Source organism: Sphaerodactylus townsendi, linkage group LG12, assembly GCF_021028975.2.
Source record: "Sphaerodactylus townsendi isolate TG3544 linkage group LG12, MPM_Stown_v2.3, whole genome shotgun sequence".
Lineage (NCBI taxonomy): Eukaryota > Metazoa > Chordata > Lepidosauria > Squamata > Sphaerodactylidae > Sphaerodactylus > Sphaerodactylus townsendi.
The window spans coordinates 8098125-8120890 of record NC_059436.1 but is presented as its reverse complement, the minus strand read 5'-3'; the positions used below and the strand labels follow the sequence as shown (position 1 = coordinate 8120890).

Sequence of the window (22766 nt, the reverse complement as noted above, 5' to 3'; positions counted from 1 at the left end):
TTGATGACTCCGAAGGTCTACAAGTAAGGCATAGAGGTCAAGGTCTCTACCTGCTGTTGCCATGTAGTAGATAGTATTTAGAGCTATACTACTATCAAACATGGAGTTTTTTTTAAGTTGTCATGGCTAAAAGCCATCAGTTGACCTGTCCTTCATAAATTGATCTGATCTCCTCTTAAGGCTATTCAACCCAGTGGCTATCATGACATCCCGTAGCAGTTAATGCAATAGTGAAATTATGAACTGTGAGAAGTGTTTTCCTTTATCCTGAACTTTTTTGCCTTTCAACTTCAACAGGAGTCTCCAAGGCATAGTACTACAGAAGAGGCAGAAAAAGATCTTCAGAGTTGGATTAATGCTCAAATTAAGAAAACTACAGTTTAGGGGGGGTCCCCAACATGATGCCTATGGGCACCTTGACACCCACCAACACCTTTTCTGGTGCCCCTGAGTGTTTTTTAAAAGTGGGTGAGGCCAAAGCCAGCTTTTACCTAGCTAGGCTTCTAATTAGCCATTGGAGATCTGATTGGGTGCATAGATTTTTTAAAAAAACCAATGAGTGGTAGCAGTTGCCATCTACTCAGTAACTGAAGGTAAGCTGTGAGGATGCTCAAAATATTTCAAAACAATATGTTCATTTAAAAAGGCTTCCTGTTAAGCAGAGCAACTGCTTGAAATGCGGAAGAGTTATTATTGAAGTTATGCATACCCTCCCTCCGTGATATTTGTGATCGGCTCCACTTCCTGTGGCAGCCATATTGTAGGCGGCAGCCATTTTATAATCGTGCCCACAATTCTGCATCGGAATTCTAAAGTGTGCAATGTCAACAAGATTGAAGACTCCTGATTTAGGTACTAAAATTATGAAAGGCCTCTGAATAATAAAAAAAAAACCCAAAACCAAGTGATCAACTGACCAAGCTTCAAGGTCAACTGGGGATTTGACCAGCAGGAAACAAGTATTTGGGGAAGTCCCCCACCCCAACTGGGGACTTGGCAGCTCTAATTTGAACCCAGAACTCTCCAGTTGTAGCTGAACACATTATAATTCATTGGCACCATACTCCCCCCCCCCAAGCACATGATATTTCCACACTTAGTAATATGAAGCAACCCCCACCCACACACAGAATCCTAAAGGTCCAAAGGAACTATGCAAATGTAGGTGCTGGTGCAAAAAGGAGAAAATGCAGATGAATTGGGACCCAGAAAGCTGGTGCAGCCCCAGCCATATGGGCACGTATGTTAATCAGTGCCAGCAGCAGCAGCAGCAGCAAAGACAAGATGGATTGCTTGAACAGCTGTCTGTTTCCTGGCCAAAAATAGAAAATGATCAAAACATGATCAAATCCACTATTTAAAGAATCCCTCCACAACAAGAGGTTATGTTGCCTTTTCTATGAGAATCGGAACTGCTGGAAAGCTTGTTACAGGAAAGCTTGTTAGAAAGCAGGAAAAAATAACAAACCCCAGCAGTGATTAATACGCATTCAGAAATCATAAACAATATATCAAGGAAAAAAATAGGATGTCCAAGCAGGGGGTCCAATTCTCTGAGAAATGAGTTTCTCTCTATTAGCAGTTGCTGAGCACCGGCCATTCAGCACCAAGCAACACATTTCTGCCAAAATGAGAACGAGAACAAGACTTCAAGGAGAAACGGCTACCTTAATTATATAGAGACCAGAAATGTGTCTGTGGGAACACTTAATTCTTGATGCGGGGGACAGCAGTGAGTTGCTGGAGTACAGAGTACAAACAAGACTGTGTGTGCACACACACACACATACAAACACTATACCACAGTGAGAATTGCTCTCTAATTCAGGTGTTGAAGGAAGAGGGAATGTAAAGTAAAAATAATAGTGAGAATTAGCCTGGAACAACCTTCTCCCTGTTCCTTCTCTTGTTCTGCTCTTAAGTTATTATTAACCCATCCTTCACTGGGTTTATATTCTTGGCTGCCATTATAGTTTACTACACTGTTTTGTAGTTTTATCATGTTAAAAGCCCAGTTCCGAAGGGGGCGGGCAACTTTTGATGCAAATAATACTCAAATATTTTTCTCAGTTACCAGCACTGTCCTGAATTGAGGGTCAACAGAAGCTTTCATAAAATGCAGTGTCCCCTTACCACTACCAATAACTAGGCTCTGGCTTAAGTCTTTGCTCTTAAGAAGTCCATTTGCTGTAACATTCCAGCTGTGTTTATTCTAGTGTAGTACAGAGACAAGCAGGAGCTTGGCAGAACTTTAAAGATTTAACAGATTTATTGCAGTAGCAGCTTTGGAGGGCAACAGTCTGCTTCATTAGATGCAAGAGTGTTTAAGAAAGGTCAGCTTGGACAGAGCTGCCATGCCAAACAACAAGTCTTGCTTTGACAGCCAGTCTTGCTTTGACAGCCAATACCCAAGCTGAACTAGGTACCACTGATTAAGAGGGAGAACAAGGTGGATTCTGCACAGGCCAAAAATAACAAATGTAGGCGCAATACAAACTGATTTGGGGTGGGGGTGGATTTCGCACAGGTCCCATTCCCAAAACGAGTCTGGCCAGCTTTAGTTCCCTCAACCCAGGATTTCTGAAAGTCGCTAAACTAGCAATTCTTTTGCAAAATCCAGATTTGAGCCAGACAGGAGATGCTTAATTTCACTCCCTCCCACCCAGTCATTGTAAGCTCCTACTGTCCTCCACTGGGGAGAATGCACCCGCCTGCCATTCTGTGCGGATCACCCAGCACGTTGTGGGTAGATTCTCTGTGGGCCGCACAGGGCACACAGTCCCCCAAGCATCTTTTCTCCCCGTGGCAGCAAGTATGACCGATGTACAGCAACACACTCATTATTGACCTGTCATTGTAGGGAGATCTCTTTTTCCTTTTTTATTTTGTGTGTCGCACATGCATAGTTACACAGGTGCAGCTGATTGCACTTTGGGACGATCGGTATGGCTGCAGGAATTCATTTCTGTATGGCTGCTCAGCTATGCACGTGTTGCAGGAATTTTTAAAAAAAGAGAGCAGCATTTCCGTGTGAAGGCATGAAAGGAACCTGGTTTGTTTCCAGGGGCTCCAACTGCTGCCTCTATGGCCAGCACGTGGATGAAAAAAAAGGAAAATGGGTTCCTTTTATAACGACTGCAACACGTTATACATTTGCTGTGCAGAATCCACCTCAGCCTGTTGGAGGATCCCTATTCATTCTGCATCAGAGGCATAGCAAGGGGGGAAAGCGTCCGGTGTGCTGGTGCGTCCTCCACCCCCGGAATGCCCTTGCCACACCACACAGGGGTGTGTGCCCGGTGCGTTGCACACCTCCTGGCCCCCTTGGAGCTACGTCTCTGTTCTGCATGTTTGGGTTGGTTCTGGCAGACCTGGTTCAAATTCCCACTCTGCTGTGGAAGTTTCTTGGGTGATCTTTGAACCGTCACACACTCTCAGCCTCACCTACCTCAAAGGGTGGTGGTTGTGAGAACAAAATGGGGGGGGGGGGAGCCATGGCATACATAAAGTAACTAAAATCAATCTTGCTTAGAGGAATGACATTGCAAATGTATGGGCACAGGGGTGGGAAAATGACACTCACAATGCAAACCTACGTAGGCTGGTGTAGCTCTGCAATCAGCCCTGTAGCTGGTAGGAGTTCTGTTCTCATTTACCAAGCTGTTCCCTCCAGCTTTCATATCTTATGCACTTGAGTCGACAATCCATTTGCCACAGGGATGCTGCCAAAAAATGGATTTTCCGAAGCAAATTGTTGATGTTTGCAAGCTGGAGCCTTTCGTCAGTTCCTCAGTTCAATATCTCACCCTGCTGGTGAGAGTCTCTTTATTGACTACATTTTCCATCACACTCTTCGCTGAGGGGTTCAAGTGGCATTCATGGTTCCCATTTCCCCATTTTATCTTCTCAACAATCCTGAGAAGGAAATTAGGCTGAGAGGAAGGGTGTGACTGGCCCAAGATCACCTGCGAAGCTTTGTGACAGCGAAGAGACTTGAAGCTAGATCCCCCAAATTCTAGCCCAACAAGCTCCCCCCTACCAACTCTCATGGAATGTGCAGCGACCTTAGAGTGTTTTCCACAGAGGTCTTCCATCCACGGGCTAACCAGTTTTAGCCCTGTTTTAACTTCAGCAAGATTGCTGTTTTGTGTATTTTCCAGGTGGTGGGACTGTGATCTGAAGGATGATTTCTATGTGGAGAAGAGTGGGCTGAAATCCTAGTTCTGTTCGCTGGCTGAAATCTTTATTCTAAAATATGCAGTCTTAGTCTGAAAATATGATTACAACCCTACATTGCCTGTCAAGTGATATGATTACCCTGTCAGTGCATACAGTGCAGGGAATGCAGGGGCACCTTTTAACTGATGTCACAGCCCTAAAAACCCGAACAGGGCCATCACCTGGCTGGAGGGAAAGGCTATACCACCTGCAGTTGATACATCCTGAAGTCTAGCCCTTGAAAGATGGCCAATACAGACAGCCTCTCATTTGCTGGAGGTCACTGCTTTCTGTAATATTTTGGAAATTGGAAGGCATAAGGCCAGGCCACAATTCCAAAAATATCCATCTCCCACAGGGACAGATATCCCCTTTCCAGAATCTGAAGCAGCTACTGTAGTGCCAAACCAGAAATAGAGGTGAAGCAATGGGAAATCATAGGTGCCCTGGATAACATGAAGGGTTTCCTGTTTCAGTGGCTTTTTGAAGCCACAAGATGCTTCCTCACCAAAATACAGCTGCACAGATCCACTCCAAGAAGCCAACCATTCAGAGGAGCAATATTTTCTGATATATGGCCTATCATGTATCAGGTAAGAGGTCTGGAGTCCATGTCCCAGGAAGAGAGGCTTAGGGAGCTGGGGATGTTTAGTCTGGGGAAGCGAAGGTTAAGGAGGGACATGATAGCTATGTTTAAATATTTGAAGGGATGCCATGTCAAAGAGGGAGCAAGCTTGTCTTCTGCTGCCTCAGAGACTAGGACACGGAGTAATAGATTCAAGGTGGAGGAAAAGAGATTCCACCTAAACATTAGGAAGAACTTCTTGACCATCATGGTTGTTCAACAGTGGAATTCACTGCCTCAGAGAGTTCTGGATTCTCCTTCTTTGGAGGTTTTTAAACAGAGGCTGGATGAACATACGTTGGGAGTGCTTTGATTGTGTGTTCCTGCAATACAGGGGGCTGGGTTTGATGGCCCTTGGGGTCTCTTCCAACTCTATGATTCTATGAGGACTAGCAACTACAGCTGTAGAACCAGGGTTGACAGCCATTTCCATTTTGCCAGCTGCCATTTATCACTGGAACAATATGAAGAAGAATCCTTGGTCACTTCCCTCTCGTGGTGATCACACTAGACAAAGTCAGCAAGACCACACAGTCCCTTTGTTCAATAACACTGATCCTCCACAAAACCCACCTAGAGAGAAGGCAGCATGACACAGCTCAATCTTGTCAATCTTATCAGATATCAGATATATGGGTCAGTTCTTGAACGGGAGACCTCCTAGGAAGGCTCTGAGCAGGCAGGCAACAGCAAACCACCTCTGCTTCTCACTTGCCTTGAAAGCCCCTTGCTGGGGTTGCTACAAATTTATGTGTGCATGCTGTCAAGTCATAGCTGACTTACAGCAATTGCACAAGGTTTTCAAGGCAAGAGATGTTCAAAAATGACCCCAGCAGTCCTTGGAGATTGCCCGTACAATTTCTAACAAGGGCTGACCCTGCTTAGCTTCTGACGAGACCAGGCTAGCCCCACTTCCAAATAATGCATGCAAGACACTCAACTAAAGCTCCTGTAACAGGGCCTCCAATTCTGCTGAGCCTGTGAGTATTTCTGGAATTTTGAGAAAGGCCAGTGAGCTCTACCCCAAAATGGCTGCCAGGGAGATGGGGCCCAGCACAAAATGCTGGAAGTTTCCAAACCTTGCCCCATTCTCTAATGGTGGCAACTGGCTCCAACTGGCCATTCCCTGCAGATGCGAGACAAGGCCTTGTGATCTCTTTTCAAGGACCTTGTTCACTGAAGATGGAGAAAGCTCAGATGGATTCTTTGCTGTAGGGAAGAAATGCAGTTGGGTTCCAGTTTTCAAGGAAAAGGGAAGGGTTGCTCCCCCATATCCACAGGGAGATGAGTCCAAGAGAGGGTGCATGGCTGTGATTTTACCTTCTTGGCATGAGCTCAACAGGTGGCTACTCAGTGTGTAGGGAACAACCCGTAATTCCTTGTATGCCCCTCCCCCATTCCACCAAACATCTTTGGATTTTTAATCCCAAGGTTCAGCCAGCAAGCTGGCCTCAGGAAATTTATAAGCAGCTGCCACAATGGGGATCACATTTCCTCCTCAGGAATAGTGCTGTCCTATCAGACCCCAATACCTTTTGGTCTGCCTGCTGCATCAAATCAAAGTAAAGACCTGCAGGAAGAACAGCAGCCTGGGAGCTTCAGAACTTCATTTACGTCAACAATTGAGCTGCGGCTCAGCCAAATCCTATGTACCATATGTAAGTCTCACTGAATTCAGTGGGGGTTACTCCTACATGCAAGACTGCAGCCTGGGCCTTTTGTGGAATGATGAAATGAAACTCTAGCCTCAGAGCTTTGGAATTCAAAAGGAAACTTTGGGCGGCCTGGCAGCTTGAAAAGAAACACATCATAACTCAGCCTGTAATTTTCTGGTTCGGCAGATGAACTGTGGGGACTCCGAACACATGCCTCCAATCTGAGAAGAGCACTTGCAGCTTCTGAGCTCTGCTCAAGCTTGGATTGCAGCTCAGCCAGTAAGGACATTATGGAGTTCAGAGGAAAGTATGTAGGATAGGATACTGGCCCTGTTACATCCCAGATTTACTGTGAATCTGAACAGGGTCTGAACTGAGCTAAGAAAAAGCCCTATTTTCTGATTCTTCCCCTCAGGAAAATAACCTAGTGAGTTAAGTTCAATTCTCAACTGAATTTGCCCAGCACTATGAACAAGCCAACCTCTTCTCTCACTTCCTCTGCAATTACCGGGAGAAGCAGATTGTGAGAAACACAGGGTTAAGACCTGATGAACCAAAAAACTTAGTAGTCACCCATTTATAACGGGATGGAACATTCCCTTCAGTTATATCAGGGCTCATAGGATAGAAGGAAAAATCATGAAGTCCAGCTAAATGGTGTAAGTGTGAGAAAAGAGGGACCCCAGAAATAATCAGGAAGCATTTCAGCAATGAGTACTGCACTGTAAATTAGTTTCCGGGGCCAGAGTGCTCTTGTATCATCCATGGTGAAAGAGCACCATATACGCAATCAGTCGCTCTGGACACCATCTCTGATGCCTCACCAATTATTATCTACCCTTGACCAAAGAACAGTGCACTCCTATCTGGGGTGGTTGTCCTCTTCCATTCAGTGAGCAGCTTTGGGAGGGGCACACATGGAGGGAGGGAGGCAGACAGCCAGATCAGCCGAATCAACCCTAGAGATCAATGGGGTGACACATGTTGCAACCAGATCGCCCTCAAAATCCAGATGCATTGCCAATTAATAAAAATGACTTCAGACAGCTGTAGTACAGTTGTCGGGCTGCTAAAAATTCATCTGGAAACAAAACCTATTAAAAGCATCTGGAGACAACTCTACTCCCGCACTGTTCTTTCACTATTATCTACTGCTTATAGCAGATGGTGAAAGGGGGTGTGGGATGGGACCACAACTACAGCCTCTCTTGGGAGTCCAAGGGCACTCCAAAGGAGAGCCAGCATACAATAGTTAGGAACAGGTGGATTCTAATCTGGAGAACCGGGTTTGATTTCCCACTCCTCCACCTGAGTGGTAGAGGCTTATCTGGTGAACTAGGTGTGTTTCCACACTCCTACATTCCTGCTGGGTGAGCTAGTTACAGTTCCTTGGAACTCTCTCAGCCCCAACTACCTCACAAAGTGTCTGTTGTGGGGAAAGGAAGGGAAAGGAGCTCATAAGCCACCTTGAGTCTCCTTACAGGAGAGAGAGGTGGGATATAAATCCAAACTCTTCTTTTTCTAAAGCTACTCCCCTAAGGGAGCACCTAGACTCCTTGCATTTGATCTTGGATTAACTTAAGCAATAAATTGTCTACTGCTGCAAAATCTTGCATAGCTCTGTTAGGTCACTGTACCTCTTTGCTTTGCCTGCCACCATGAAGAAAAGTACTGGCCAACTTATATTCCCACATAGCAAATAACAGAGACACTGTTATCAATGCTATTTACTCATTCATTTATTCCAGAGGCCCAATTCACACATACAGGATATCAAGGTAAGCACAAGGCACTATGTCATTTCAGAACAAAGAGAGCAGATTCCTTTGCATTAAAAACAGCAGCCATAACTGTGTAAACAGAGTGTCAGTTCAGTAAGAGTTCTCCATTCCTACTTGTATCTAGAGAAGTGGGTGGGAATTCACACTCCACTTTTCTCTCCGGTGGAGACCCAGCTTACATAATTCCCTTCCATTTTATCCTGTGAGGCAGGTTAGGTTTGACAGTTTGCGTGACTGGGCCTGCAAGCTTCCATGACACAAGTGGAGATTCAAACTTGGTTCTTCCAGATACTTGTCCAATAACCTAACCAAAAGCAAATGGTCGTTTCCCATTTGTAAGAAACTCCCTCTACAACTCTAAAATGGGGCTGTTCTTATTATTTTATTATTACCTCATTCTTTGGCAGATGTGAACCAGGTTGGAAAATCCAGACATTCCTCCCAAATGGCTGCATTGCCACAATGTTGCCCCTTCTGTTTTTTCTTCCCCAAGTGCTTGTATCTGGGCCAACAGATTCATTCCTTTCTAGGATGAACTGACTTGTGCAACAGTGTCACCTGCAGAAAGCTGGTTGGCAACACAGTGTGTGACTCTGCCTTCCTGGAACTGTTACCCACCCCTTCTTTTATTCCTATGAATAAAACTGACAATGTATAGGGAAAACTTCACATTTCTTCCTCCCCCATTCCCCAATCTTATTATATAAGGAATGAGACCTTTGGGGGAGGGGGGGGGGGAGCATTCCATTTAGATGTTCAGGACCAGGAAGACGATGTTACACACTTCCAGCAAACTATTTGCCATGCCTCTTCCAACATTCCTAGGGGAAACATAATCAAGTGACTAGTCAGTTTGCCAGCAGTACATAAATACTAAACTGCTGCTGGCTAAGCAGAGCTATTATGGCTCAGGGGTAAAGCTCCTCTTTTGCAAGCAGAACATCCTGGTGAAATCCTCAGCAACTCCAGCTAATGGATGCTAGGTAGAAGGTGCTGTAAAGACCCTGGATAGCAGATACCAGTCAGACTTGGCAAGGCCTGACTTGGCAACTCAAGACAGGAAGTGGCTCAGTGGTAGAACATGCATTTTGCATGAAGAAGATCCCAGGTTCAATCATCAGTATGAGGGCTTCGCCTGTTGGGCAAAACCTTGGAGATCTGATGCCTGTCTGAAAACAGACAGGACTCAATTAGATGGAACAGTGCTCTGACCTGGTAAAAGGTGGGTTACAATCTCCCAGATCTCTTTGGAAATACGACCTATGAAGACACTGCATCCCTGATCTTCTCACAGCCAGCACAGGCTCACAACGGGCATATGAGAGCCAACACAGAAGCCTGTAGTTATCCAAGGTTTATTGTGGACTGAGATGATCAGTTTCACACCACTTACTGTGGAGTGATCTGGTAAGAAGGCAGCGTAAGCAAGCTCTCGCCAGCCCCAATGCAAAGGGTCAGGAAAGACTGGCTTTTTTTCCCTTTGCTTGGCAAAGGTGAAGAAAAACACATTTAGAACCTAAGAAATCAAAGTGGAGACAACAGCTTGAAGCTGCCCTGGTTTGTTTGTATCAACAAGCTGGAGTACCTATTCATGTCATTCCTAAGTGGAGTGCTATTCTTCTCCCAACAAGGAAAGACCTTCAAAAAGGAAAAAAAGCCACCCAGTTTCTGGCAACAACAACAACAACAAAGAAAGAAGTTCGCTTCATTGTGTAGCGCAGTGACCTAGATATTGTCTGCATTTGTCATAAATCAGTAAGAAACTGCAGGGTGGGAGGAAGAGAGGAAAAGAACAGGGAACTTTTAACAGGCATGCATGAATCAACAGCTTGCCAAACCTCTCCATAACCATTTTCAAGCAAGAAATCCAAGCATGCTAGTGCTGCCAACTTGTTCTTTTTTCTGGCAGGATAGTTATGCCTTTAGCAGCTTCATGGCCAGCAAAAATTAGGGAAGAGAGTTTCACAGGCAGCAGATTTTTTTCTGTAGGTTTTTTCACCCCACCTTTCTCCCTGCTGCAGATCCAAAACTTCCACAGCAAAGAGGGGATTTCAATACATCAAAGGAATACACCAAAGCATACATACATGCATAGTCTTTTTGTGCATACTGCAAGCATAAGCCGAACACATGTACATGCAATATATGAAAAAGGCTAGGAGGGATTTTTAAAAAGGGGATTAGATGAACTCATGGAGAGGAGACATATCTATGATTATTACCCATTATGGCTAAAGGGAACTCTTGATGCTCAGATGTAGTCTGGTCATTAACTAACAGTTGCTGGGGTAGCAAAACACAGGAAGACATAGAAATGGCCACTAATGTAGATGGCTTTAAAAGGGATTAAAAAGACTCATGGAGAAAAGGCTAATAGCTATGGCAAATTATGCACAAGGTTTCTGCCACGCTGCCGGAGTGAATGTCAGTCACTGCAAGATTTCTTGTACGGATGTATCTTCCTGGGCCCCACTTTTACTTTGCATTCTCCCTGCTGCAAGCACGACCACTTGTAGCGCGACTTTAATATCCTTACTGATCACAGTGGGGCAAATTTGCCAGTGAGCACAGCTTTGTCCCATGCATCTTTCCTCTGCCACAGCCAGCCAACCTACCTTCACCCCTCCCACAGTCCTTCCACGCCTTCAGTCTTAGCCTCCTCCCTGTTGCTGATGCCTTCCTTTTAACAATCTTAAATGTCTGGGCTTCTCTGGCACACTGGGGAAAGAATGATCAGGAATCTGGAGAGATTGAGAAAAGGCGGCTCCCATCCCTTTGTGATTGGGCACACCACCATTACTCCCCCCTCCCTTCCCGCCACAGAAGAGTGTCAGTGACTTGGTGCTGAACAAACAGTGATCCTGCATTCAAATGTTTAAAAATAAATATATTGATATGAACATGGTGCACCAATGGAAAAATCATGTTTCTTTTTGTGAAGGGGGCGGCTTTTTGGTGCCTTTTCTCCATTGGTGACATGTCAAAATGGTGGATCCCCTCGCCCTCTTAAGTCCATCAGCCTGCCTTGCTGCAAAGAGGGTGAGAAACCATGGGGGGGGGGGGGGAAGGGGCAGTCGATAATAATAGCCAATGTGCCCTAAAACAAAAGACTCTGCGGCAAATTCTATTTGGGACCGCAGCAAGCTTGCCATGCATAATGGGCCTCTGATAACTAAAGGGAACTTCAATGCCAGCACTAAGGGCACAGGCCTAGTTCATCTGCCTAGTTCATCTGCCATCCAGGATAACTGTGGCCACTGTGCAAAACAGGATACTGGACTATGCAAACCACTGGCCTGATCCAGCTGTGTACCTCTTTGGCTCTTGTGGGAGGATTACTACCTTTCTGTTCTACTTGCGCAATTCTCTGGGGCATCTGGTTAGCAACTGTGATTAGCATGATTGGTCTGATTCCACAGGGCACTTTTTGATGTTCAATTAAACCTTCCTCTGACTCTCCCTTGCAATTGTCCCTTTCAGCTGCCAGCCAACCATGAGCTTGCTCAGCACAAAATGATAAAACCCTCCCATTCTATTCTGCAGCGGGCAAGCTGTGTTTGAACTCACCATGGGCCAAGGTCATGCCCACAGGGTCCCATCGCATTAGTCTTCTGATTATTCATTCAACTCTGCTTAGGGGTAAAGCACATGACAGGTTTTATTTAGTGGAGTCACGAGTCTTTGGTGGGGGCTGGGTGGGGGTTCACAAAGCACATCTGGATGGCAGGTCAGTGTCTCCCAGAGAACTTTCAAAAAGCAGATGGAGCCAGGAGGTGGTGAATCAAAAACTTGGGAGTACGCATTTTTATTTCTATTGCCAGCATTCCACAAGACAGAGCATGGTATTGACTGTTACAATTTTGCTTAACACTGTTATTGAAGAAGTGATTAAAGGTTTCCATATTTCTTGGAACTGCTCATAGATGCGAGGCATCATGCCCATGTTTTAAGAAAAAATAACTGGAACACTATCGTAGTGATCGCAAGCACCTGAAGGGAAGGAGCATTCTGTTCCCACGCTACAATAATGACTATCGTAACCACTCTGAGGTTCTGTTTAGGCACCTTCATGATAAAAAGTGGTTTAGGCAAAATGCTCTGGTTAGTCCATGAGGAATATATTCAATCCCTTATTAGTTTGCTTCTGACCTCTTTACCCCTCTCCAGCAAAGAGGATATCTTCTTGCCTCCATAGCTTTAGCTATGGCTCCATAGCTCTAGCTCCAGAACACAGCAGAGAGGGTCCTGATGGCAGGCACATATTCAACCAGTGCTCTGCCAGCTGCACTAGCTCCAGGTGGAGCACCAGACATAGTTCAAGGTGCTTGTACTTATGTACAAAGCCCGAAACGGTCTGGGGCCCACATACTTAACGGGCCATCTCTCCTGGTACATTCCCAAAAGAGCACTTAGATCTGGGAATAGTAATCCACTGGTGGTACCTAGTGCCAGTGAAGTTTGGTTAACCTAAACCAGAGCCAGGGCTATTTTTTGGCCCTGGCCCCAGTCTGGAGAAACACTCTGCCTAGTGAGACAAGGGCCCTGTAGAACCTTAATTCCTCAAGTCCTGTAAGACAGAGTTGTTCCACCAGGTGTATGGTTGAGGCAGCTATAATACCACCTGGCCTCCCCCTGCCCCCCTCCATTTTCCTATCTGGCTGTTATTGAGTTTATTCCACCCCTTACAGGACTGCTGTAACTTCCCCATCTGGAAAAAGTAGTTGTATTTTTTTTGGAATTTATTTATTTTACTGTTTTAATTTTTAGACGATTTTATGTTTTATATACATGTTGTAAGCTGCCCTGAGCCCAAAAACCAAACAAAACTGTTAACAGGTTGTTGGAAGGATGGCAGCAGTCAACAAATTGTGTAGTCTGTAAATTTAATAATCACAACAAAAGACTATTATTATAAACCAAGGCTAACTGTCCAGCTAACAATTTGAGCTTGAAATCCCAGTTTTGGTGCCAGCCAACAAGCCCTGGATCATCTGTATTCAGACATCCCATCTAAACCAGGATTTGATCAAACCACGATTTATAAATTCAAGGGTTATCTGAATGCAGCCTAAGAATATTTCCTACTGTCGAAGGCTTTCACGGCCGGAATCACTTGGGTGCTGTGTGGTTTCCGGGCTGTATGGCCGTGTTCTAGCAGCATTCTCTCCTGACGTTTCGCCTGCATCTGTGGCTGGCATCTTCAGATCCTCTGAAGATGCCAGCCACAGACGCAGGCGAAACGTCAGGAGAGAATGCTGCTAGAACACGGCCATACAGCCCGGAAACCACACAGCACCCAAAATATTTCCTACTAATTCTTAGACAACCTTGACGAGCCAGGAACCAGAGCATTCACAAGTCTGCTCACCAAGCAAAAATTATAAATGATCAACTTCTATTAGGTTTACCGAGTAACTCTGCATAAAAACAAAACAAAATGCACAGACTTCAGAAGCATCGACCAACTTCAGAGCATGCAAGAACCAACTTTCTCAACTAAGTAACAGATGGGCAGAAACTGCTGACACTGGAAAGGTTAAAGGTCCAGACCTAATTAAGATGTATGTAGATATCAAAGCCCTGGGACCTCATTAGGGTTGCTAATTTGTTTTCTGGCAAGTCTTCCATCTTTTGAACAACGGACTGATAAGCAACTGAGGCTTTTCCCAGCATCCAATTGCCATGATGGGAAAAGCTTTATCTACTGAGTTTTTGTTTCTCATGTGGTGCCCTAGTGTTGCGCAGATACTTTGTTCATCTTTCCTACTTGCTTTGCCATTATTATTACATTTTTAGACTGGTCTTCTGCCAAGAAGTTCTGGGCAGCAGACATGCCCTTCCCATTTTATCCTCACTCACACCCTGTGAGGTAGGCTAGGTTGAAAAAGTGGTACATTCAAGATTAGTGAGCCTTATGGCAAGGTGGGTGAGCAAGGCTGTCAGTAGCTCTCAAACCAAGTGTCCCAAGCCCTAGCATGATCCTCTAACCCAGTGGTTCTCAACCTTCCTAATGCCACCACCCTTTAATACAGTTCCTCATGTTGTGGTGATCCCCAACCCTAACATTTATCCATTTTACTGATGGAGAACACTGATGCAGAGAGTCTTAGGCGACCCCTGTGAAAGGGTCGTTGGACCCCCAAAGGGGTTGCGACCCACAAGTTGAGAACCGCTGCTCTAACCATTACAGCACACAGAGACTGGGATCTCCTTGTTCAAGAAAGAAATTAGGAGAAAGGGAACACTGCGGTGGTGGTGGTTGGTCTAGAAGACCCAATAACAAAAGAACTTGGCTATCTGACTTTAAAAAAAAAATCCCAACTAAGTTGTGGAGTATTTTCTCTCTTCTACGTAACCAGCAGAACAACCCTGTTAGAGGGATGTTAATTACTCACCTGGAGAGTTAACTAATTGCTATAGATGGCATGGATAAACCACTGATCAGAGAGAAAGGAAAAGACAACTGGGGAGGATATGAAGCCCGGTGTGATGAGTGAGCAGCTGCTGCAATTTCGTTTTGTGAAAGCGAACAACAGGTAGACTGTGATTGCTCTCTGGAGAGTCAGCAATAGTTATGCCAAAGCTGGTCCAAAAATCGTTCTCCAGTTCGGGGGAGGGCAGTATACAAAAATTAATAATAATAATAATAATAATAATGATGATGATGATGATGATGATGCAGATGGGAGCAGCCTGAATGGATAACTGAGATTTGAACAACTTGGCAGCTGAAATGAGTGTTGGGCTGCTCCAAACGAAACCCCTGTCAAACTCACCCTGGTGTAATGCCACCGCTGAGCATCTGGCCCAAGGCATCTTTTGCTTTGTAAAAACTCAGGCAAACTGTCTGAAGACAGATGTCAGTGGCAGCAAAAACACAAAAAAGATGGAATAAGCAAGTTGGGGAAGTATCTGCAGAGGGAGAGAGTCATGCTAGTTTGTTGCAAACACAAACAGGGAGTCTCAGGGCACCATAAAGACAAACCAACTTGCTGTGGAAGACATTTCATGGAGCAGAATGTATGAATTGTGTCCTTAGCTGGCTGATACATAAACACGGATGCAGCAGTTGGGGGACAACGATGACTTTTCGTTTTGCATGAAAGATATAATATTTGCACATTTCAAGGACCTGATCTAATTCACAAACACTTAAATCATAATGCCTGTGCTAGCCTTTTAGGATCACTCTGTTAAAATGTCAGTAGTTTCCTTAATTAGAAGTTTGAACTCATCTTGAAATGTCAGTTAGCTCATCAGAGTTTAAGTCTCAAGTTTTTATTTAGGAACACATACAATTATTAATTTCATGCTTAGTTTCTAACACAAGTTGGCAGCTACACCTGGGGAAAAGCTACATTAACAGGCGTAACAGGGGAAAAGCACACTGGACATGCTCAGAGGCAAGCACGAATTGTGTCCTCAGCTGGACACAATCCATATTTAGATTAGTCTGAACCCCGCCTTAATTTTAGTAATGGTTTCCTCATTCTTAGAACAATCCTCCAAGGTAGATCACTCATATTCCTGTTCTGCAGGCAGGGAACCAAGACTGGAATAGATCAGATTGCTTGAACTTGCTCAGTGATTCAGAGGCTCTGCTTTAACTTGAACACAAGACCAGGATGCTATTTACCACTAGTAGCTCCCAATGCACCTTATCTACTCTTCTATTCTATCTGTGCTTCTAGATCCTAAGGCCAGAAATTCAACTTCAACCTATAGGCCACCCAATTTGAAAGGTTTGGGGCAGCTAATTTGTTTTCATTTGGGACTTTGAAAGTTACAGCAATGAAGCTTCATTGCTTGAGACGGATGATCTGTATAGAAGAGAGTCTCCTGAAGAAATGGGTGTTGAATAATTCATGAAGAACTTGGCTTCTGAGTTCAGGGGAAATTATCAGACATTGTTGGGTATATATGCATATATATTAGCAGAGGAGAACAGAAAAGACAGATTCTCAGTTGCTTTTTATAAATGAGTTCACTAACTATAAGGGAGGGTTACATGGAGATAAAATAAGAAATCCTTTCTTTCCTGTTACCCATCTACATTACTGTATGTTGTTTTCATCTTGCTACCTATCTGCTGTCTCATATGATGTCGTCTACCTTGTGTCTCCTCTCTGGTGTTGTGTCTGCTCAAACAAAGAAACAGAGTTAACTTTATAACTTCAGATGTATGTGCTCATTAACATGCAAGCAATGGCGATCTGGCTGACCAATAGCTAATCAATAGATCAGGTCATAAACAGTGACTTCAGCAACTTGTTTAAATACAAACAGTTAACCCTTTTATGGCTGAGTTGTGACAGACACTTACAAAACCCCAACAGACATCCCACTCTCCTGTCAAACCACTAGGTTCATGTTATTATTAATTCTATTTCAGAATGTTTGTTAAGTAACAAAAAAACAGGAATAAAGAACAATCGTGACATTTTAAACATTGCTAGATTTTCTGCAGTAAAGTGTGATGGCCTTAAAAGAACCTGTTTCACAATGTTTTAAATTCTATTATTTATGAATACACATGTGTGTGTTGTTGTGCATCTGATGGTGTGGGGGTCTGAACTCACAAAACCTTCTGCCACAGTAGATCAGTGGTCTTCAAAGTGGCACAACAGCAGTTTTCATTGTAATACTGGCAGCAGATGTCTTTGCAGATGGAGGGGAGGAGGCCTTCGTGCATTAGGTTTTGGCTAGCTGGTTGTTCCTGTGAGTACATTAAGGGGCAAATCTCTGCTGTGAGTTTGAGCCATGCTATTTTTTTTCTCCAGCCAATACGGTCAGATTTCCTTTGCGTGCAGAAAGTCCCAAGGTTTGGTCCCACTCATCCCCCAAAAGGCTCACAGGATGTTATGTATGTGTGTGTGTGGGGGGGGGGGGGACACCCCATCTTGTTTCAAAGGTGTCACAATAGACTCCAGCAGCAATCCTAAGAACACTTTCCTGGGTGTAAGACCACTAAACAAAGTGGAAGTTATTTCTGAGTAGACTTATAGTCTGACGAAGATGTGCATCTGTGGACCAAGGGGATTCAAAACATAGCAAAACAAACAAACAAATAACTCAGGCAAACCTATCCTAAATCCCTATGGATTTAGAAGGATAGTTCAAATTAGTGGCTGCTTGGGATCACATTGTTCAGGCCCCTGTGTTTCCTGTAGCAGTGGCTTTGGGGGATGTTCAAACTCTTTTTAAGACTGCCAGCACGGTGTACTGGTTAAGAGTGGTGGACTCTAATCTGGAGAACAGGGTTTGATTCCCCACTCCTCCATGTAAGCAGCAGACTCTTATCTGGTGACCTGGGTTTGTTTCCCCACTCTTACACATTTAGCCTGCTGGGTGACCCTAGGCAAGTGCCAGTTCTCTCTGCCCTTTCTCAGCCCCACCTACCTCACCAGATGTCTGCTGTGGGGAGAGGAAGAGAAAGGAGTTTGTAAGCCGCCTTGAGTCTCCTTACCAGGGAGAATGGCGGGGTATAAACACAAACTCATCTTCTTCTAACATACTCTGCAATTAGTTGCTGCTGGCCCCAATAACTTTTTACCACTCTTACCCAATTCCACATGAAAACATAGAAGCGGGAAGGGGAAAATAAGATGAAGAGTTTGGATTTATATCCCACCTCTCTCTCCTGTAAGGAGACTCAAGGTGACTTACAAGCTCCTTTCCCTTCCTCTCCCCACAACAGACACCTTGTGAGGTAGGTGGGGCTGAGAGAGTACTGAGAGAACTGTAACCAGTCCAAGGTCACCCAGCAGGAATGTAGGAGTGTGGAAACACATCTGGGTTACCAGATAAGCCTCTGGCCCTCAGGTGGAGGAGTGTGGAATCAAACCCGGTTCTCCAGATTAGAATCCACTTGCTCTTAACCACTACACCACGCTGGCTCTGAAGAGCTATAAAAAGCCACAGCCACGTGAGGCAGCGGAGGTGAATAGCGAGGCAGGCTTTGATTCCTCCCTGCCTGGGCGGCCTCCAAACAACCCGGCCCCCCTCCCCTGCCATTGTTGGGAGGGGGGCACATGGCCCAGCGGCTGCGGGCGTCGTTCAATGACGCCAAACCACAGCTGGCCGACAGGGTGGCGGGTCTGGGAGGAGGAGGAGCCGTGGGCAGCAAGGGCGCCTCGACCGGCATCCTTAATTCGGGCTCCTCCCCAGCCCGAGCGCGGCTGGTTTTTAATTGAACCGCCGGCCCCGGCAGGAAAAAAAGCATGTCACCATCTGTCACGCCTTCGGAGAGAAACCTCGCCAGCCAGCCAGCCAGCCAGCCTCAAGGCTCAAAGAGGGTTATTTCTTTTTTTAAGTAAAAGCTTCTCACGCTAAATCGTGCAAAGGCCTCCCCCCCATCCCATTTACTGATCCACGCGCGGGCCTCTCCAGTCTTGGGTGGGGAATCCACTCACTCTTATCTCCCCCCTCCCTGCAAATGTCCCCCGAGCAAGAACACGATCTGAGAGGGGAAGAAAAGTTTAGCGAAGGGACGCAGAAACCCGTTAGCCGTTCTTGGGACTCCGGTGACTTCCATGGGAAGGGCCGTGCAGGCACGGGAGAGTCCGGGTGATCGAAATGTGCAGATGTTTGATCACACTGGGAGCTGCAATGCAAGAATTGGGAGCTGAACGAAGGGGAAAAGAGCCCGGCAGGCCAAGCAGGGCTCTTTCGGAGTTGGGTGCAACCTCGAGGCGAAGGGGAATCCTTTTCCAGGCGTGGCGGAAAAAGGAGAGCGCGGGGCTGGGCTGGCCAGACCGCTCGAGCTCGGGCCGCCAGAAGGTGCTGTTTGCAAACAAGAGACCGAAAGTGGAAACAAAGGCAGGAAAGCCCTGCTGCCTCGCGCCCAGGAATCCTTTCCCTTACCCCGATCCACAGCGCCTTCCTCCGTGCAATCTGGGCGCATTTCGGTTGCAAAGGCTGCCTGGGCAGAAATCCGCCTTTCGCCTCCCTAGCCCCCAGGGCGGAGCGCTTGAGAAGGACAAGGGGGCAAGCGACACAAAGCGGATCCTGCCCGGGCCGTCTGCATCTGGCCGCGCCGGTGGCTTACCGTTACACCACTGGAACGGGTGCATCAGAGTCCCCAGCGCAGCCCTCTGCAAGGAATCCAGATGCGCAGGAAACGTGATCGCCCTCCGTCCCCGCGCGGCTCTACCAGCTCCCTGGAGACCCCGCTTTCTCCAGCAGCGGCAGCAGCATCAAGGAGAGCCAAGAAAAGGGGGGCTCCGAAGGAACAACAGAGGCGACTTGCAAGGAAAGGTGGCTGATGCTCCGGAGGAGCTGCGCTCCGCTTCTCCCAGGCCTTTTAGCAGTCTCTCGCCGCCGCCTGCCCGTGCAAGGGATGGTTACTGGCGGAGACATTCGGCTGTGGCTTTGGAAACTGACCCTTTGCAAGTCGGGCCCGCCCCTCCGAGCCAGCCAATGGTAGGCCCGGCTTGCACCATTTTATTTGCATATCTAAGATCTTTTTTGTTTTGTGAACAAGAGCCGCGTGGGGATAGGCTGTCTCTTCGGAGCGGGTCCCCAGCCAATGGCGTGCCAGCCCCAGTTGGCTTTGTTGAGCTGAAGGGTTCGAGAGAGAACTGAAGTTGGGTCAGCGTAGGGCAGTGGGCTCCAACCTGGGTTTGATTTTTTTTTCTGGCATGCAGTGCTCAACACATTTCTTCTAACCCCACTGCCCTGCAGGGACTTAAGAAGAGTGTCACTTTGTTTAGGATGGCAGATATCCTAAAACTAGTGAGCTGTGATGTATGCTGTCCCGAACATCCTGGAAGAAGGATAGGATCAAAACTCACCACTAGGCAGTACAGTTTAGACCTCAGCGGGAAATACCATTTTACATAGGTTCTGTTTCAAAATAAATATTTGACTTAAATAATTTGACTAAATGTTTGGCTGCTTGAGCATACCAAGGAAACATTGCTGTCATGGATCTAGCTCATTTTGTCAGAGGGGAAACTCTTTAAAAGAATAGTACTTACCTCTCAAGATGGGACTTCCCGCTCAGTGGTGGGATTCAGCAGATTTGCACCACGTCGGCAGAACTGGTTGTTAAAATGGTGATTGTAAACAACCAGTTCTTAAATTATTTGAATCCCACCACCAGAACCGGCTGTTAAATTATTTGAATCCCACCACTGTTCCTGCTCCCTTGTTCCACACTTTCCCTTTTCAGTTCTGGCCTGCTTATTCTTCCACAGGGTGTCCTGTAGGTTTCATGGTTGCTTGTCCAGTTGCCTTCCTATTTGGATTTCATATTATTATTGTACAGAGCAGACGTAAACAGAGTTACACCCTTCTTACACTGGTAATCCTAATCTTACACAGTAATTCTCATTTCGCAGAAATGAGAGGAAGAAGAGGAAACACGAACTGGACGAATGCATGCAGCTGTCTTATACTGAGTCAGATGATTGGTCTGTCAAGGACAATATTGTGCACTCTGACTAGCCTCTAGTGTTCAAATGAATCTGGAGCCCCTTCTGCACATGCAGAATAATGCACTTTCAATGCACTTTGCAGCTGTGCAGAATAGCAAAATCCACTTGCAAACAATTGTGAAAGTGGATTGAAAGTGCATTATTCTGCATGTGTGGAAGAGGCCTGAGGCTTAACATCCTTGTTGAAAATAAAGGCACGCTCATGCCCAGGCCTCTCAGAATCCTAGTGGTTGTTCTGGTGGGTTTTCCGGGCTGTGTGGCCGTGGTCTGGTGAATCTTGTTCCTAACATTTCACCTGCATCTGTGGCTGGCATCTTCAGAGGTCTATCACAGAGGGAAGTCTGTTACACTTCCCTCTGTGACACACCTCTGAAGATGCCAGTCACAGATGCAGGCGAAATGTTAGGAACAAGACCCACCAAACCACGGCCTAACAGCCTGGAAAACCCACCAGAACCAGTTGAATCCAGCCATGAAAGCCTTCGACAATACCTAGTGGTTGTGTTTCTCTTACTCCTCATCAGCAGGGGGTGCTACTGCTTTTTGCTTCCATTGCTTGAAAGCAGGATGGCGGAGCTTCTTAAGCTTGAGCAATGGGATTGGGATGGCCTTTTACGTTCGGACGTGAAATCCGTCAAGATATACCCCCTGTTGTGCATTGCGCAATGATATCACCCAGTTGCTGCATGCGTCTAAAGCTTCATGAACCTGTCTGACCTTGTGCATCGGCTGCTGCTTCTTCTCTCTGTCTCCCTTCCAGGCCTTCAGGTGGTCTCTGGTGAGCTCCCTGAATTAAAACTGACCTGCAGGCAACAGGAATCCATTCCTCCAGAGAAAATGGCTCCATTGGAAGGTGGACTTTATGGCATTATATCCTGCGAAGGTCCCATCCTGCCCCAAACTCAGCCCTATCCAGGCTCCACTCACAAAATCTCCAGGAATTTGCAAACCCAGAAGTGGCAACCCAACTTGCAGCTCCTTGGAGGAAGAGCAAGATAAAATGCACTGGATAGAAAAAGAGAGAGCCCACTAATAGCACCCAAAGTCTGACTCCTCGAGATGGGTGCCTCACTGTGCCTCAGGCTCGGTCCTGAACTTTGCACAGGTTCAGCTGGCGCATGAGGAAGGGGCTTGCCCTGGCCTTGCTGATTCCATCCCCCTCCTTGGTTCAACAGCTGATCCACAGTCAAACAGTCTCACCCTCCTGCTCCACGTCTCCTTGATCCCAGCTTTAGCAAACAATAGCCGTGTTTCTGATTAGCAGGAAGATACACAATGGGAGTAATAAGACAGGCTGAGCTTCCACAAGCAGGTCATAAAACCATAAAAAAGGTCAAGGCGCATTCAGACACCTTTCCTAGGGCTCTGTCCCATCTTTTCCCTCCCTTCTCTGCTGTTTCTAACCTTACCTGGTTACGTTCCAGTTCCAGTGGAATAGCACTTGCATAAATCTATAGTCGTTGCTAGCTAGCTGTCACATATGTGCCTCTGTAACTGAATGTGTACCACCCAACTATATGGTGGCTGCAATATTTATGCAGTAGCTCTTAAGGCAGAATTGTACAATAGTAATTCTTCTTATCAGCATTTTTGTTTGGGTTCTTGGTTTAATTTCTTCCACCATGGAACTTGTAACAATTCAGAGCATTTCCAGGAAGTCTAGAGTTCAAATGCCAGCCAAACCTAGCCCTGCTTAGCTTCAGCAAGAGGGCGGCATCAAGTACCTTCCAATATAGATGCTAGAAGACCAGTGTGGTGGAAGCGTGGGATTCTTTGCTTTATTTCCCTGTTGCAGAGCTCTGCTCCCGAGTACACCATCTCAGTTGGATATTCTATATTGGGGCACCTAGTGCGGTGCCCGTGGGGACCATGATGCCAACCAACCCCTCTTCTGGTGTTCGCCAAGTATTTTTAGAAAGTGGGTGGGGTCAGGTAGGGCCTTTGTTCTGATTGTTCTTTGATTGGCTGTGCAGATTTTTTTAAAAAAATGTTGCTGCCACCACAGCATAAGGATCTTCGTTGTGCGACTGAAGGTAAGCCGAACAGCCTT

General features: G+C 46.0%; 1 protein-coding gene across 2 annotated transcripts in view; it reads right to left on the bottom strand.

Moving 5' to 3' along the window:
- The window catches only part of RNF122 (ring finger protein 122), a 35699-nt gene extending 16012 nt beyond the window's left edge, over nucleotides 1-19687 (bottom strand). The window contains exon 1 of one of the 2 annotated variants that reach the window (XM_048512287.1): nucleotides 19327-19687. In XM_048512287.1, the coding sequence (XP_048368244.1) occupies nucleotides 19327-19351 (25 nt within the window). In that variant the 5' untranslated portion in view covers nucleotides 19352-19687. The remainder of the gene's footprint in view (nucleotides 1-19326) is intronic. The other variant, XM_048512286.1, reaches the window with a different exon arrangement.
- Between the last annotated feature and the right edge of the window lie 3079 nt (nucleotides 19688-22766).